We start from the raw sequence: 17387 nt of genomic DNA, 5'->3' as shown, positions 1-17387 counted from the left end.
TGGTGATTCCACCTTTTTGCATATGAAGAGTTAGAGGAGAAGGCTCATTCAGAGAAAGCATCTTAAGGAATTGAGGAATTTAATGTATCTTAAAATCCTACAGAGAGATCACATAACAAAGGGGTTTCAAAATGATTTTTTCAGGACAATCGCTATTTCCATGCAAAAATGACATCTCAAGTACAGGTTGAAGCTAGTGTGAGGTTTCTGTCATCTGAATTAAACACATTAAAATAATGATTTTGCTGCTTTTCAGGCATCTTATTAATGGACGTGGTTTTGTTATTGAGATATGGCAAGTTACACAAAGACAACTATTGTTACTGAAGGACTAATACAAGTTTAGGTCAGACCTTAAAGATTTAAACCAGTCTTTTATGCAATTTACATTTTCTTCTGAGCGTAGATCCTTAAAAGTATTTATGATTTAAACAACAGTATCATCTACTAAAACATAAGGACGAGAGCCACATAAATGCTCATTACAAATGGGATTGTTTTTTATATTTGAGGATCACTCCTTTTGTGTTTTGCTCAGGGGAAGACTTCAGTCCAGAAGAGCAGTTATGAACCAATTTGGAACGAGCAGGTCGTCTTCACCGAGCTGTTCCCTCCACTCTGCAAACGCATGAAGGTCCAGATTCGAGACTCGGATAAGGTCAACGATGTTGCCATAGGAACCCATTTTGTTGACCTACGCAAAATATCAAATGATGGTGATAAAGGTGGGTCAATTCACTGGTCTCATTAGCATTGATTAGCTGTCAAGAACATTCATTAGTCCGTCTTAACTGGTTTTTATTTTACGGTATGTGTTAATTAGAACATTCATTAGTCCGTCTTAACTGGTTTTTATTTTACGGTATGTGTTAATTAACTGAGCTGCGTCAATCGAACTTCATGACTCACCCGACCCTTTGGAAATTACTGTGTGAATTTATGGGGATCACATTCTAATTGACTTGCAATCAATGAATGGATCAGCACATATAAATACAAAACAAAATGTAGCTAATTCCTGGGAGAAATTCACCACACACTAAATATACAGTGCTGTTTCTAGCCGAGTTTCTTCTTACTTTCTTCTCTTGATAACTTCCCCACTGCTGTCTGGCTTCTTCTTTCTGCTTCTGTTTCTGTTTTGGGGAGCGGTGGAAGTAGCTGGTGTTTGATGCTAGGAATGTAGACACTTTAAAAGACCTTCTGTGAAATCTTCAACGGGTGATTGTAAACAAACACATCATCTCATCCTCAGGGTTCCTGCCCACCTTGGGCCCCGCTTGGGCCAACATGTACGGTTCCACCCGTCAGTACACTCTGATAGACGAGCACCAGGACCTGAACGAGGGTCTCGGAGAAGGCGTGTCTTTCAGAGCCCGTCTCCTGCTCTCCGTCGCCGTGGAGATCCTCGACACCACTTCCCCCGAGCTCATGAGCTCCACTGAAGTGCAGGTGGAGAGCGTCTCTAACATCTCCGAGGTAGGGAGACCCAAATGTGGACACGGGCAATGGGTTTGGCGTTTTTTTGTTTTACTTGATAGGAAATCACACAATTCTATCCCGGAGAACATGCTGTAAGACCTCCTCTCATGTCCCGAACCACTATATTCAGTACTACAATTCGCTAAGAGAGCTTCCCAGCTATTTTATCTGGCGGCTGGCGGTGCTTCAGTCAGTCATGCCAGTGTGAGTCTGTGCCAGCCGTCACATACTTAGCTTAGACGCAGATTTCTAATTGAATCTGAGAAATAAGAAATACTGTAAATAAACTAATGTATTTACCGTGTAACAAAAAAACAGTATTCTCTATCTGGTCAAGAACATGGTGAGCTGGCTCTGGTGCCGTTCTGGCAGTCTGATTCAGTTAAGTTGTTGGGGATACCAATCTCTATTGGATTGTCCCTTTGAATCGGCTCCATCTTTTCTGGACTTGCCCTGTTAAACCATTTAAGGCTTTAATGCTTTTTATGGTTATTGCAAAAAAGGGTCATTTTGAGGAAATGGAATCGTTTTAAGAATTGGGTCAATGTTATGTCTTTATTTGGAGGACGCTTGGTAATCACTATAGAAAAACTAATATTCCAAATAACCATTTGAATGTGGAAAAATCAATATAGGGCAGAACCTATGATGGGAATTAGTGCATTTACAAATGTAATGAATGAATCAAGTGGCACACTAATTTAGAGAAGAGGCAGCAGCATTTCATGTGTTAAGAGAATCACAGAAAAGAGCAAATGTGGTAATTCATAAAATGAAAGTATTTTAGTTCAAAGGAATGTTTTACTATTTCTTTATTGCGCTTCTCCTTCCTCCATCAGAGCGCCACCGGGAAAATAGATGAGTTCTTCCTCTTTGGTTCCTTCCTGGAGGCCACCATGATAGATAGGAAGATTGGTGACAAAGCGATCAGTTTTGAAATCACAATAGGTAAAGAAACATTTCCTTCATTCTGTTGATATTGACACGCACTGTGCACACTTTTACAATTTATCAGAGCGATGCGACGTAGAAAAATCAATGTAACCACGCAAACTCCGGGACAACGTCATTTATCTGTCCGCTAACAGGTAACTACGGCAACCAGATAGACGGTGTAAGCAAGCCTTCATCGAGAAAGAAAAAGAAGAAAGATAGTGAGAACGATGAAGAGGAGGGCGAGCTCATGCAGAACTCCAGTGACGACGAAGCGGATGAGGACGTGGACCTGGTTTCTGTCTCCTCCACTCCTCCAATGAAGCCCGTCATCACGGACAGGTCAGGGGTCAAGTGTCACAAGGGCAAGGTTTCACGATGTTTATTGTGCAATTGGGGTTTTTAACAGTTAGTTAGGAAGTTAGACTGTGAACCATTCTTTTGTACTTTTAGGAATTATTTCCATCTTCCCTACTTTGAAAAGAAGCCGTGTGTCTACATCAAAAGCTGGTGGCAGGACCAAAGACGACGACTTTACAACTCCAACATGATGGACAAGATTGCTGACAAGCTGGTCAGTATAAACCTTTATTCCCAACATGCAAATGGTTGCTTTACTCAAGTTGTAGTAGTAATAATAAAATAAATGAGGCAAATGTTAACATCAACATGCTGTCAAAGTGTGGTTTAGAATGGTTTAGTTTAGTGTGTTATCATCTTGAAGCAGCTCATAGAACTGTCAGTTTTACAGGTATGTAGTCAGGAACCAGCTAAATCTTGCAGTGCTCATGATTTTCCATCTCATCCATCTGGTAGAATTTGAATAGTTCCCTTAGAACCGAAAATGTCAACCTCATTGTGGTGCTAGATTATGTATGATTGTCTGTATAACATTTCATAGCATAAAAATATCCTATGTATAAGACATTTATACTATTTGATGAAACTATGTAAACCTTGTTAGACCTAACAACGTGTTATGTCCAAAACGAAAATTATTTGTGTCTGAACAGGAAGAGGGTTTGAATGATGTGCAGGAGATCATTAAGACGGAGAAGGCTTTTCCAGAGCGCAGACTGCGGGGTGTGCTGGAAGAGCTCAGTCTCGGCTGCAGGCAAGACACTTAAGACTTCTCAAACTTACCCATAACTGTAAGTTAGTATAACTATTATCAGATTCATTAATGACCCAAAACCAACTGAGGACGGTGGCTGAGACGTCTCCAAAAGTCTTCGTGATTGTGAAGGTGACAATCCCAGAGGAATGAGATGCACAGGGTCAAGTTGCTTTCGTGTACATCCTCTGTGTCTTGTGGTTCTTTCCAGCCGGTTTGTGACTCTGGCTAACAAGGATGTGAACCAGGCAGGCCGGACCAAACTGGATCGAGAGCGGCTCAAGTCGTGCATGAGAGAGATGGTATGGTTTATGTTCCTCAGCTGGAGAAGGAAGGGAGCAGCGTGTGGGATAGAAGTGATTGATCTATTTGGCTGCTTTTCAGTCTCTAATCGCAGCGCCTTAATGAGTAAAGAGTTTATGTTTCTAATGCATTGTCCCTTCCTGGAATAATGACTTTGTCTACTACTACTTCTAGGCATTTGTAACACTGTCGCATTCTCCGTTTAACCGTTTAGTATTTGGAATAAAGTTTGTATTTGTTAGCAAGTAGACTTTTGATTTGTAAGGAAATCTAAAAGAATTGCAATGGGTTCTGTAAAGAAATATTAGTAATTAATTCATCCATTGAAGAGGTGAATAAGAGGTTGTTTTATGAATAAGATCCATTGTTTGACCTGAGTAGTGTGTCTACTTAACACATACTAAGAAAGGAAAAGAAATGCGTGTTGGAACCACAACATTTTCCATATTCGAAAAGTGAATCCCCTCGTGGTTAGATTGAATACAGACACACCGCCAGCTCTGATGGGTGCCTTTGTGTGCATGTAATCCGCAGGACAGCATGGGCCAGCAGGCCAAGCAGATCCGAACTCAGGTGAAGAAAAACATAGTCAAAGACAAGCTGAAGCTGGTGCAGAACTTCCTGCAGAAGCTCCGTTTCCTAGCAGACGAGGTACTGTACCTCACCTCAACGGACCCAGAATGAGCAATAAATGAGTACTCAGAGCTATTAATAATAAGTCACTAAAATTCCGCTGGGAATCCAGAATAAGTCTTCGATCATCTGTCAATCGATCCTTTTTATTGATCTGGTCCAGCCTCAGCACAGCATCCCAGATGTTTTCATCTGGATGATGAGCAACAACAAGCGCGTGGCCTACGCCCGGGTTCCTTCCAAAGACATCCTCTACTCCATAGTGGACGAGGAAACGGGAAAAGACTGCGGCAAAGTCAAAGCCGTCTTCCTCAAGGTGCAATCCTCGTCTGTCTCTGTCAAACACTGTTGGTCCATAAAACACACTTTCCTCACTTTCAACCACCGTAAAATCTTTCTCCAACATTGTCTGCATGATGATGATTGAGTCAATGTGGTGATACACAAGAAACAATGTACTGTGATATGTAGTTTCCTGTATTTATTCTGTGCCCACAGCTGCCTGGTAAAAAGGGGTTTGGTCCTGCAGGCTGGACAGTTCAGTCCAAGCTGGAGTTGTATCTGTGGCTCGGCCTCAACAAACAAAGGAAGGACTTTCTCTGTGGTCTGCCTAATGGTTTCGAAGAGATCAAATCTGCTAAAATGAGCCACGGCCTTCACTCCGTGCCCCCCGTTAGCCTTGTCTACAACAGTAAGCACGTTTGAAACCATCATTTTTTTTGAAGTATTTATACTTACTTACTTATATTTGAGGCAAAACACACAAAAACAAATTCACTCAGAAGTCAACACTTGACTCCCATCATTTGCCCCCACTTTGTGTTTCACTTTTCTAATGTCTATATGTTCTCAAAGGCTTCTGACTATGCGTAAATGTGGTGTTCGCCCCTCAGTGAAGCAGGTGTTTCAGCTCAGAGCACACATGTACCAGGCTCGCAGTCTGTTTGCTGCGGACAACAGCGGCCTGTCGGATCCCTTCGCCCGAGTCTTCTTCTCCACACACAGCCAGGTCACCGAGGTAGGCTCACAAGCTGGACCATTGATTATTGGTTACGTGTTAACAGAGTTGACATCGGCGGTAGTGACTTGGACACCCAAACTTCCCAGGAGCTGATGGGTTACATGCAGGCTTCACTCTGCGTGATGTGATGGGTCCACGTGTGTCAATCAAAGCTTATTTGACTTGACGTGTGTGCTGCAGATCCTGAGCGAGACGCTTTGCCCGACGTGGGACCAGCTGCTGGTGTTTGACGATGTGGAGCTCTTCGGAGAGGCCAGCGAGCTGAGAGATGACCCTCCGATCATTGTAGTTGAAATCTTTGACCAGGACACCGTGGTAGGATCTCACTCTATCCAAAACGAATAGATGGATCATTTGGAGAGCGATTAGTAGATGTCTCAATGCTTGTTAAGCATCTTTAAAAGCATTCACTTTGAGCAAAGGAGACTTAAAGTGCTCTGCTTCTGCTTCCCTCATGTGCTGACTTGTCTGTGCACCTTTGTTTCAATCCACGCCGTCCTTCACCTGGTCCCTGGCCTTGCTCACGCTGCGCTCGCTAAACAGAGTGTGAAAGCATGTAGTACTGCGTCGCATTGGATGTTGTAACAGCTACTTGTTGTTGTTGTTGTTGTGGCATGTGCTGTCAGGTTCATCTAGCTGCTGATGAGCTCTGGAACAAACTTGCATGTATCCCCTCCATTTTGCCTCTCTGACTTTGTAGCAGCAGTGGCTGCAGGAGCATTAATGCTTGTGCAGTAGTGGCGGTGGTGAGGTCTGGGAAACCTCCCCCACAACACCCAACCGCAAAACCTAGACGAGAAAATGCTGATGTAGATATCTATTCAAGGAGCACGCCTCTTTTTGTACACTGTAATATTTAGTTATTGATTTTGGTTGGGTTATATAAGACATAGTTTTTGCCGCAAGCTTTCCCTCTCAAATTTCCCATTTTTTAAACCCTCCACCCCTTTGACCAATACTGACCCCAAGTGGCTGCCATGGAAACTACACTTTCCTCACCCTTTTTAACATCCCTTCCCTTGCCCCCTTGACTGTCTTGGCTGCCCTGCTGTCACAATGGTGTCTCCAGGGCAAGGCAGAGTTCATAGGTCGCACGTTTGCGAAGCCCACCATCAAGATGTGTGACGAGCACTACGGGCCCCCGAGGTTCCCGCCCCAGCTGGAGTACTACCAGATCTACAGAGGGAACCACGCTGCTGGGGAACTGCTGGCCGCGTTTGAGCTTCTGCAGGTGACGAAACGACACACACACATACACACACACACGCACACACACACGAGTGAATGCTTCCACACATGCAAGCGCACACATACACTGACAAAAAATATTTATCCACATGATTGCACTATTCACACAGCACAGGGACCCACACACACCCACCGTCCTACCATCCCGTCCTATTAAAGATGAATTCAGCTCTGAAAATGAAAATGAGACATTAGAGTTCAACAGTTTAATATTTTGACTCACATTCTTCCTTTAAATATTTTCATCTAAATAAAATTCCTCTGCCGCCTATGTCACCTCCCTCCTCCTTAGACTAACTTTTCACCTTTTTTCTCCTTTGAAATATCCATTTGCCTCTTTCTTCCTTCCTGTTCCTCTTCCTGCCGCCTACAGATACCTTTCGATGTCGAGGCGATTAGGCGAGCTCTGATCGCTGTCCATAACTTTGCTGTTCCTCAAATAAAGGTGCTCTTTTCTTCCCTCCTTTCGTCCCACTTTCTCTCACTCTGGTTACTCCATCGGGGGTTTGTACTATAAAAACGTTTATCTCTACCAACATGACATTACCCTCTGCCTCCTCTGCAAGTTTAAACAATAAGAAAAGACAGAATGAATACAAATGTTAGGACTGTAATAAAGAAAACTGGTATGGGTATCAATACAGTAAGCACAGAAGCATTGCATCCTTTTACTGTACGTCTGCTCTCTTTAGATCGGTCAAGGGGGGAGGGCCGACCTTCCCCCACTTGAAGGGCCGACGGACTCTGAGCGCGGACCCATTCTGCCGGTGCCGATGGGCATCCGACCGATCCTGAGTCGCTACCGCATAGAGGCAAGATTTTACCCACCAGATGATCTCTTTTTTTGAATTCTCCTTCGGTCTAATGCTTTTTTTTTTCCTCTCCTCCCTGTCAGGTCTTGTTCTGGGGCTTAAGGGACTTGAAGAGGATCAACCTGGCTCAGGTGGATCGCCCTCGTGTGGACATAGAGTGCGCAGGTCGAGGTGTGCAGTCTGTCCTCATCCAGAACTACAAGAAAAACCCAAACTTCAGCACGCTGGTCAAATGGTTTGAAGTGGTAAGTCAGTCGGCTTCACTGCAACACACAGTGTGACCTGCTGCAGGAATAATACAACCTCAACAACGCAACGTCCTCACTGTGTCCCCAGGACCTTCCAGAGAATGAGCTCCTCCACCCTCCTCTCAACATCCGGGTGGTGGACTGCCGGGCATTTGGCCGTTATATCCTGGTTGGGTCCCACGCTGTGAGCAGCCTGAGACGTTTCATCTACACCACCCCAGACAAGGCCTCCAACAACTGGGCCACTGCAGGTGTTAACCCCCAAGTGAAGCATTGTGTTTCTGTTATTGACATATTCTGAATCACTTTTAGTGTGGAGCTTTTTAACTGTGAATTGATTTCTAATCTCTATATATTTGAATTATAAACTAGCAGAAAAGTAGTGCATCATGTTGTTCCCTTTTTTGACATTTCTGGGTTTCCTTTGTTTCTTAAAAAATATCTGGTGGTCCTATTAAAAAATATGTATTTGTTGTTTGTTTGTATTAACCTTTTTGGAATGTGGGTTAGCTTTAATGATTTAGAGGATAACACTATATTCTACATCAAGGAAGGTTAAAACAAACTTTAAGAATTCAATTGAAGTATTTCTGATTCCGCTCTCCGGTCACTAAAGAATGAATGTTCATTCTTTATTAACTGTGCCGATGTCTCTTCTCGCTTTCTGCCCTGACCGCTTTTCTTTCCTGTCCTTCCCTTCCACCTGTCGTGTCCCTTCCTTCTCTCGCACGTCCTGTCCTCCTGTCCCCCCTCGGGCCCCGCTCCAGCTAAGCTAATGAATGGCTACATGGTCCTTACCAATGGCGGCTCCCAGCCTCGCTCCTCACCCAGCCTCTCCTCCCGCACCTTCTCTCGCCCGGCAGGTGACATCCTCGTCAACATGGACGCGGAGCATCTGGTCCGAAAGATGGACACGGTGGTCAAGTTGGACGCCGTAAGAACGTCTTTGAGTTTGCGCGCTGTAGAGACCTTCTAGTTTCTGTGTGTGCACACGTGTCAATTAGAGCGCTGCTTGTGTCCAGTCCTCTTTACCTGCCTAGTGTGTACGTGTGCTGTTCCTACCTGCATCCTCCGTCGTGTGTATTAACCCTTGTGTTGTTTTATGTGTAACGCCTCCCATCATAGACGTCTGACGCTGTTGTAAAAGTTGACATGGTAAGTGACCGTTCGCGTGCCTCCATTTGCACTCGAGCGGAGCCGCTGCCGCTTCGCTTAATGTTTGTGAACCGCTCCAACAGACCGAGGAGGAGAGTGACAGAGACAAAAAGAAGAAGAAGAAAAAGAAGAAGGGAGGAGTAGAGGAAGAAGAGGAGACCGATGAGAGGATGCTTGACTGGTGGTCCAAATATTTTGCTTCGATAGAGACACTGAAGGAGGTTCGTCTACTCTATTCTCGTGTATTTTATTTACGTCCACGCACAGTTTGTTACGGCCCTCACAAGTTTCTATGCCTGGTCTTCCAGACCCTCAGAGCCCAGGACGCCGCTCAGGCAGAGGCGGAGGAGCGCGAGGACCTGGAGATAGCAGCAGAGGCAGCAGGTATTGGCTGCCTCCCCGCGTGCCCAAATGTCTGAGGCTTTCATTACTTTTGAAGGGATATGTCGCAAATATTGACTTTTTGAAGAATGATTTTCAGTTGTTTATTCATTTTGAGTTGATAAGCCTCAAGATGAAGGAAGTACAGTTGCTCCCTAGTTACTGTAAATTACACAGCACTGTAATGAGTGAGTGTGTCATAGTAGTTTTTAATACTCATGTCCATACAGTATACTAACGAACTGTAACATTTTATACTAACGATATATGACCAGCAACAATTCATTTTACATTTCTATACCCCTGCATGGAACCAGTGTGCTTTGCGGGTTTCTTGTGAACGCAACATTTCAAGTACACCTTCAGCCAACTTCTTAAATCCTGCTAATATTCTGTATGTCATACAAATTGGAGAGATGGCATGAATTCTGTGACCATTCCAATACCAATACTGATTTCCTTACTCCCTCCAGAATTATTGTATAGGCTGTGGTGAATGATGCAGGGTTTTTAAGTCACACGGAATCATTATAATGTGCTTCCTGCTCTTCGTCTCTTTGCTGCAGTGGATTCAACCTTCATCCATGCTTTGAACTTGCGTCAATCATTGCATTCGTGACCACTTCCTTCATCAGCATGACCTCCCGTCCATGCAGTACACAGTATGAAAGCTGGCTCATGCACACCAATTTAAACAACATTTTCACAAACATGTCTTATATACATTTATATACATGGCAGCTGACTGGCAGCGTTTTGAGGTCCTTTACTAATGGGTTAAGTTTGTCATGTCCTTTTATACCGGATAAACACGTCGGGCGTGCAAACCCTTCCTCGTGACTCCAACCCACCTCCACTTTCACCTCTCCAACCAGATATCACACACGACGACCTTCTTCTCAAAGGGTCCAGGGCAAAGGAAAAGAGCAGAGAGAAGAAAAGCTCCAAGGACAGGAAGAAGGCAGCGGACGCCTCTGACAGGCGACCCGTCCGAGCCAAAGTGGACGAGCTGGTGGTGAGTGTGTCATTCCCACGCTGACAAAAGAATGGAGCGACGCACCTTATGGGACATCCGGAGAGACCGGGCGCTCGGTGTGTGTTTGTTTACCTTTGCAGGTGTACAACAAGGAGCTGGAAAGTGAGTATGGAAACTTTGAAGACTGGCTTCACACTTTCAACCTGTACAGAGGAAAAGCTGGGGACGACGACGAACAAGCTCTGGATGACGACCGCATTGTTGGCAGATTCAAGGTGTGAAAAAAAAAAAAAAAAATATGTCGTGGCACACTCGTCTTTGACCCTGTTCATTTCTATTCTGCCCCAGGGATCCCTATGTATGTACAAGCTACCTGTGTCCGAGGAAATCACAAGGGAGGCAGGGTTCGATCCTAATATGGGCATGTTCCAGAGCATCCCCCACAACGATCCGATCGGCGTGCTTGTCCGTGTCTACGTGGTCAGGGTGAGTGACATCCACGTCACTTGAGCCAATACGGCAACCGAAAAACGTCCCCAACATCAATCGGATTCCGTCCGTTTTTGCGTTTTCCTCCAGGCAACAGATCTCCATCCTGCTGATATCAACGGGAAGGCCGATCCATACGTTGTCATCAAGCTGGGCAAGTCGGAGGTCAAGGACAAAGAGAACTACATCTCCAAACAGCTCAATCCCGTGTTTGGCAAGTAGGTTGATGGCCGGCTGGCGGCATGTTGCTCCGGCGCACATCTCCTGCTCCCATCTGTTCACCCTGTACTTGTCTGTGCTAAGGTCGTTTGACATCGAGGCCACGTTCCCCATGGAGTCCATGCTAACGGTGTCCGTGTACGACTGGGACCTGGTCGGCACTGACGACCTGATCGGAGAGACAAAGATCGACTTGGAGAATCGTTTTTACAGCAAATACAGAGCCACCTGTGGCATTTCATCCAACTACTCTGTGTGAGCATCCTTGTCTTTTATCTTTGATATGTTTTAGTTACAACCCCACCCGTCTTTATTTAGTGTTCGTTCTCTTTCCCAAGATAAAAGTTTTATAAATAATAGTAATAACTTCTGTAAAGTTCAATTGCTTCTTTATTATCCATCCCTGTCAGCCATGGATACAATGTTTGGCGTGACCCATTGAAGCCCAGTCAGATTTTGGCGAAGCTCTGCAAGGACGGCAAGATCGACGGACCTCATTACGGGCCCGGAGGCCGAATTAAAGTGGCCAATCGAGTATTCCAGGGACCTACAGAGATTGAGGATGAAAATGGTATGGCTGCATGTTTCTCTCTAAAACTATGACATCACTATCTATTGATTAATAAGGAGAATATTTACTGTAATATTTGGGGGGGGGGGGGGTTGTAAAAGAATTGTTTTCTTTGATTTTTCTTATTTTAATCTGCCCTGCTAATATCTGCTTAAAAAATCAATGACTCTTAGATAATCAAACCAATTTCTCTTGATTTCAATGCTATAATCAGAGCAGAGTAGAAAGAGTTCAAATGCACACACAGCTTATGACTTTTGGTTTTGGAAATAAATGTCCAAATTGTCCGACATAAGCGATCCGCAGTCCCTTGTGTTTGTGTCGTCCTCCCAGGTCTGAAGAAGCAGACGGAGGAGCATTTGGCCCTGACGGTGCTGACCCACTGGGAGGAGATCCCGAGGGTGGGCTGTAAGCTGGTCCCTGAACACGTGGAGACCAGACCCCTGCTGAACCCGGACAAACCCGGCATCGAGCAGGTGGGAGAGAGAGACTCACGCGCTCCTCCGCGGGCCGCCACGCAGATTGAAGTCGGGGGCCTGGACTGCATTTTGCTTCTGTGTGCGTTCGAAGGGCCGCATTGAGATGTGGGTGGATATGTTTCCAATGGACATGCCGGCTCCGGGGCCTGCGATTGACACGGCACCGCGGAAACCAAAGAGGTACGCCCAGACCGGAGCGAATAAGACGGACTTCACTGTGAATAACTGTTTATCCAACGCAGATTTGATGGGAAAGACATTTGCTAATTGCATTGTGAAGCGTCTGAAGTTCAGTTTTTCCAACAGAATGCATAGTTTTATCCCCAGCTTAAGTAACGGTGAGTGTGTTAAACTAGTTAGCTCTCCGTTTATTGTCCAATACAAGTCCAACTGTGTGTTCCTTCCTCCCCCCCTTACCAGATATGAGCTCAGGGTGATTATTTGGAATACAGACGAAGTAATACTGGAGGACGATGATTACTTCACTGGGGAAAAGTCCAGTGACATATTTGTCAGGGGGTAGGTACAGTGGGATGCGGCGCCCAGTTGCCTCGTCCCGTGGGTGTGAGCCGTGTGTGGGTTTTCTTTTTTTTTGCAGTTAACCATTATTCCTTTGTTTTTGTTTCCATTTTTTTTTTGTGCGTTTTTGTGTTGTTTGTGTTTGTGGTGTGTCTCCTGTCTGTCTGTCGTCCTCTCTCTCTCTCTCTCTCTCTCTCCTCTGGTCGATGCTCTGCTGCTGTCTAGCTTTGAGCTTCGTGTTGTTATTTGGAACACTGATGACGTAATTCTAGAGGACGATGCTTTCATGACAGGAGAGAAGATGTCTGACATCTATGTCAGGGGGTAAACACACGATTCCATAGCATGGCTCGTACGACCACCTCCCTCCCTCCAGCAGTCATTTCTTTCTTCCCTTGTGTCACTTCCTGTCTTAAATCTCCATCCAGCACGTAACCTTGCTTGTTTTAAACTCTCCACAAAGCACGCTTCGGAGTAATGCCAAATGAAAGACGAGTTCAGCCAGGATCAGGCCACACAAACAACTTGTTGTTGTATGTATGGCAAAGTAATTCAATCAAATTCATATATAAAGCAATTCAAGTCTGACAGAAAAATAGGTTTTTGAAAATATACATTATCATGACTTCATTTTAACTACTTACCACTAATTGATTTATCAAATTATTTATTCTGTCAACCCATTATTTTGTTTTGTTAGTCTACTACAATGTTTTATTTTGTAAAATATCATTTTCATGATGTATTCTGTCAAACTCCAATTTCAAAAGGCAAGTTTGTTAAATGTTTGTGGTTTGGTCCTGTAATGTAGGTTTTAATTTAAATCACCTTACATGCAGGTTATCAAGATATTTGTCATTTCAATTTGAAAGGGGTTTGGAGCTTTTTGCATGTATATCAGTAAATAATCTGCATTGTAGTAGTACTACACAGCTCCAAAGTTTTTGTTAACATTGTCATTTTGCAGACTGGTTCCAGTAGATATTTCTACTTGTTCTAAGGAGAACCCCATAAAATAATTTGAATAGCAAATCAATTCCTTACTTCATTTATCACATGAACCTCCCTCAAATTTAATGAAAGACATATATACATATATATATATATATATATATATATATATGTCTTATTTCATTAAGTGTCCAAGTAAGTGATCTCAATGATCTCAGCTTCAGGAACTGACACCTAAATGCAACGCATTATGAAGTCAATCTCACTCCAGCGTCAAGAAAAGAGCTCCGACCGTCTGCACCCAGGCACTAAAGATGAAAGTGTTATATTCTTTAAAATAAAATGCTTAGAGTATGCATGGCTTTGATAATAGTGTGAAGCTCCAACATCAAATCAGGTTTCATGTATCATTCAACAACTTTTTAGCATCGTCGCACACACACATTAATCTGATTTGCTTTTGGGGAGCCACATTATGTGTTCTTGATTATGACCTATTGGCATCATCTCTCTTGTTGGCACACTGGTACATTTAACCTGTCCTATGCTCTTGTTTAAAATTAACAAAATGAATATTCAGTACCCGAAAGACAAATGCAATTTTCTTCCTAATATGAGTTAGAAGTGCATGACTGACTAAATCAATTCACTCATCCACAATCTATCCAGTCATCCCAAGCATAATCCAACCTAACTCTGATCTATGCTACTTCCTGCAGATGGCTAAAAGGACAGCAGGAGGACAGGCAGGACACAGATGTGCACTATCACTCCCTCACTGGTGAGGGCAACTTCAACTGGCGCTTCGTCTTCCCCTTCGATTATCTCATGGCTGAGGAGAAGATCGTCATCTCCAAGAAGGAGTCTATGTTCTCCTGGGATGAGACTGAATATAAGATCCCTCCTCGCCTCACGCTGCAGGTCTGGGACGCCGACCACTTCTCCGCTGACGACTTCCTGGGTGAGGCCTGAGGGCAACATTCGCAGAACCATCCGTTTGGTTTTCCAAAGATGCACCAGTACATTTTGCGTTTGACTCGTAGGTGCGATTGAGCTGGACCTGAACCGGTTCCCTCGTGGGGCCAAGACGGCCAAGCAGTGCTCCCTCGCCATGATCCGGAACGAGCAGGAGCTGCCCACAATCTCCATCTTCAAACAAAAGAGGGTCAAGGGCTGGTGGCCCTTTGTGGCCCGCGATGAGAACGATGAGATGGAGCTCACGGTTAGTCAGTCGTCCGCACCACACATGAAACCATAGACTTCATAAATCCTTTCATAACAGCAGCTGGAACGCTACCTCCAGTCGGGGTCATTTTAATCTAAATTAAAATCAACAGTACAAAGGGAAATGTAAGTCAACAAAGAGCATTACAAGTAATAACTTTAAAGTACAGGAGACCTATTAATCTGTCTCTATCTATAGAGACAGCATCGATGACTACGCTAATACGCTCAGGGCACGTAGCCGGTTGATTCGTTTCGATCGGTCACATGTGTCACGTTGTCATTATAGGGTAAGGTTGAAGCTGAGCTTCACCTGGTGACTGCAGAGGAGGCGGAGAAAAGTCCTGTAGGGCTTGGACGAAATGAGCCGGATCCACTGGAGAAACCAAAGTAAGACATTGACGTTTATTCAGAGAATGTACTACGCTCAGAAACACACGCACCTTTTTGAACAGTAGAAATTGGTTGGTTGTGTGGTGCTCTCCCTTTAATCTCCCCTCCTCCCCCGGGACAAAGCCATCATCACAGTGCAAAAATCGTATCGAATCAACTGCACCAAATCACTACAAATCAGGACTTTAATATTTGATCAAAAGTTTGATTTGGGCTTTTTGCACTGTCAAAAGGCAACTGTTACACATTCACACTCGTTTCTCCTCCAACCATCTCTTCAACTGTCTTCCTCTGTCCCTCCCCTCCTTCCCCGCGTGCGACTCCCCCTCTCTCCTTACCATTTCTCCCTGTTTTTCCCTCAATCTTCATTCCTTCCTTTCTTCCTTCCTTCCTTCCATCCTTCCTTCCTTCCTTCCTTCCTTCCTTCTTTCCCTCCCTCTCTCCACCTCCCTCGGCGAAAGTCGCCCGGACACCAGTCTCATGTGGTTTCTGGGCCCCCTGAAGTCCATTCGTTACTTCATCTGGCACAACTACCGCTGGCAGATCCTCAAGGCCCTGGCGCTGATACTGCTGCTGCTCATGCTGGGCATCTTCCTCTACTCACTCCCTGGCTATCTGGTCAAGAAGATGCTGGGGGCCTGATGCGCTGGTAGCCTCCGCCCCCTCCTCGCTGTCTCTGTTTCTCTATTTAGCTCCTTTGCACCCTGGATGTTCCTGTCGTTGCTCCTCCTGTGTTTGTGGCTCCTCCTCTCCTGTCCGGCCAAAATCTCAGCTTCTTTGTTTTCTCTTGTTTACTCTTGTCCAAGCAATAGAATAGTCTCTTTGCTGTTGTCAATTGTATCAACTATTTTGTGCCCAAGCAACACACAGGGTGGTTTTTTTGCCATTTGAGAGACGGCAGCCACCACATCCACACATTTATCATACAGGATGGGTGGTATAAGTAGTTGTTTTTAAGTTAATCTAAATAACTACTGCTGTCAGTTAAACGCGTTATTATCAACGTTAATGCAAACCCATTTAAACAACATAAATTTTTGGGGGGGGGTGGATGACTGTTGTCTGAAAATGTCAACAGGCTTGTCTGTTTGAAAGCAAAGAAGAAGTAGTCTTATCTTTTTCAACTTTTACGGTTCATTGTTTCTGAAATAAGAGGCCTGACTGCTTTGTTCACAGCAAAAAAATTAAAATATTAAGCCATGGTTTAACTGCACTACGGGCTGAGTCCTTGTTTACCTGAAATGTGCACTTTATAATTTTATTTTGTACCGCACTGTTTGGCAATGTTGTTTTTCAGTAAAACGTTTGCATAAAGCAAGCCAATCCACTTTCCCATGTTGATAAGAGCATGAAAATGAAAAGAATTATGGAAAAAAATAAAGGAAGGGACATTTAGAAGAGATAAAAATCTGCTAATTATGACATAAATGTGATTAAATATTTTAATCATTTGACAGCACTATTAATAACATTTTATCAACACATTCAATGTGAGCATGCTGTTGCAAAGCACAACTCCAAATAGGTGCAACATGTCTCACTAACCACTAATGCCAGCTCTCTCTCTCTCTCTCTCTCTCTCTCTCTCTCTCTCCCCATGTCTCCTCCTGTTTCTCTCCCTCACCCAAACTTCATTAACCCGCCCCCCCTCATCCACCTGGTTGGCTTCCCTTTACCTAATAATTTCCCCTTTGTGGAATCCCCACCCTAGTCGCCCGGACACTACCTTCCTGTGGTTCCTGAGCCCACTGAAAGCTATCCGCTACCTGGTGTGCAACCGCTACAAGTGGCTGATCATCAAGATGGTGCTGGCCCTGCTGCTGCTCATCATGCTGGGCCTCTTCCTCTACAGCATGCCAGGCTACCTTGTCAAGAAGCTGCTCGGGGCCTGAGAGGCTGCTGGGAGGACAGGGAGGAGGAGGAGGAGGAGGAGGAGGAGGAGGAGGAGGAGGAGGAGGAGGAGGAGGAGGAGGAAGAGGGTGGCCAGCCAGATAATTCGGAGGAGCATGTAGGCACAAACCAGAAGGATGAGGAAGTCTCACCCACAGGAAGGAGAGAGCGCATTGGAAGTACGACATCATTAGTTTCTCCTCATCGTCACAAGCAGCCGCCCGCCCTCCACCTTTGCTCTGTGAAGAGAGGCTGAGACCACCTAAAATGACTTTTTGCTCCACGTCATGAGAACCACTAGCTCTAAGCTCAGGGTCTGGACCACGTCCCTCAACTAACAGAAAAA

General features: G+C 44.7%; 1 protein-coding gene across 1 annotated transcript in view; it reads left to right on the top strand.

The window, feature by feature from the left end:
* The window catches only part of otofa (otoferlin a), a 50278-nt gene extending 33193 nt beyond the window's left edge, over nucleotides 1-17085 (top strand). The window contains exons 14-46 of the mRNA XM_062559526.1: nucleotides 539-725; nucleotides 1256-1479; nucleotides 2322-2430; nucleotides 2571-2757; nucleotides 2869-2989; nucleotides 3429-3529; nucleotides 3741-3831; nucleotides 4367-4483; nucleotides 4629-4781; nucleotides 4964-5156; nucleotides 5359-5483; nucleotides 5667-5801; nucleotides 6556-6717; nucleotides 7427-7546; nucleotides 7630-7791; nucleotides 7883-8045; nucleotides 8562-8728; nucleotides 8920-8949; nucleotides 9033-9170; nucleotides 9258-9333; nucleotides 10206-10345; nucleotides 10447-10581; nucleotides 10655-10792; nucleotides 10886-11013; nucleotides 11099-11269; nucleotides 11425-11585; nucleotides 11919-12061; nucleotides 12156-12244; nucleotides 12485-12583; nucleotides 14254-14495; nucleotides 14578-14756; nucleotides 15048-15148; nucleotides 16863-17085. Of these exons, the coding sequence (XP_062415510.1) occupies nucleotides 539-725; nucleotides 1256-1479; nucleotides 2322-2430; nucleotides 2571-2757; nucleotides 2869-2989; nucleotides 3429-3529; nucleotides 3741-3831; nucleotides 4367-4483; nucleotides 4629-4781; nucleotides 4964-5156; nucleotides 5359-5483; nucleotides 5667-5801; nucleotides 6556-6717; nucleotides 7427-7546; nucleotides 7630-7791; nucleotides 7883-8045; nucleotides 8562-8728; nucleotides 8920-8949; nucleotides 9033-9170; nucleotides 9258-9333; nucleotides 10206-10345; nucleotides 10447-10581; nucleotides 10655-10792; nucleotides 10886-11013; nucleotides 11099-11269; nucleotides 11425-11585; nucleotides 11919-12061; nucleotides 12156-12244; nucleotides 12485-12583; nucleotides 14254-14495; nucleotides 14578-14756; nucleotides 15048-15148; nucleotides 16863-17043 (4668 nt within the window). The 3' untranslated portion in view covers nucleotides 17044-17085. The remainder of the gene's footprint in view (nucleotides 1-538; nucleotides 726-1255; nucleotides 1480-2321; nucleotides 2431-2570; nucleotides 2758-2868; nucleotides 2990-3428; nucleotides 3530-3740; nucleotides 3832-4366; nucleotides 4484-4628; nucleotides 4782-4963; nucleotides 5157-5358; nucleotides 5484-5666; nucleotides 5802-6555; nucleotides 6718-7426; nucleotides 7547-7629; nucleotides 7792-7882; nucleotides 8046-8561; nucleotides 8729-8919; nucleotides 8950-9032; nucleotides 9171-9257; nucleotides 9334-10205; nucleotides 10346-10446; nucleotides 10582-10654; nucleotides 10793-10885; nucleotides 11014-11098; nucleotides 11270-11424; nucleotides 11586-11918; nucleotides 12062-12155; nucleotides 12245-12484; nucleotides 12584-14253; nucleotides 14496-14577; nucleotides 14757-15047; nucleotides 15149-16862) is intronic.
* The last annotated feature ends 302 nt before the right edge of the window (nucleotides 17086-17387 follow it).

The sequence above is a fragment of the Pungitius pungitius genome, chromosome 20 (genome assembly GCF_949316345.1).
Source record: "Pungitius pungitius chromosome 20, fPunPun2.1, whole genome shotgun sequence".
In the NCBI taxonomy this organism is placed as follows: domain Eukaryota; kingdom Metazoa; phylum Chordata; class Actinopteri; order Perciformes; family Gasterosteidae; genus Pungitius; species Pungitius pungitius.
This window is presented reverse-complemented; position numbering and strand designations above follow the sequence as displayed.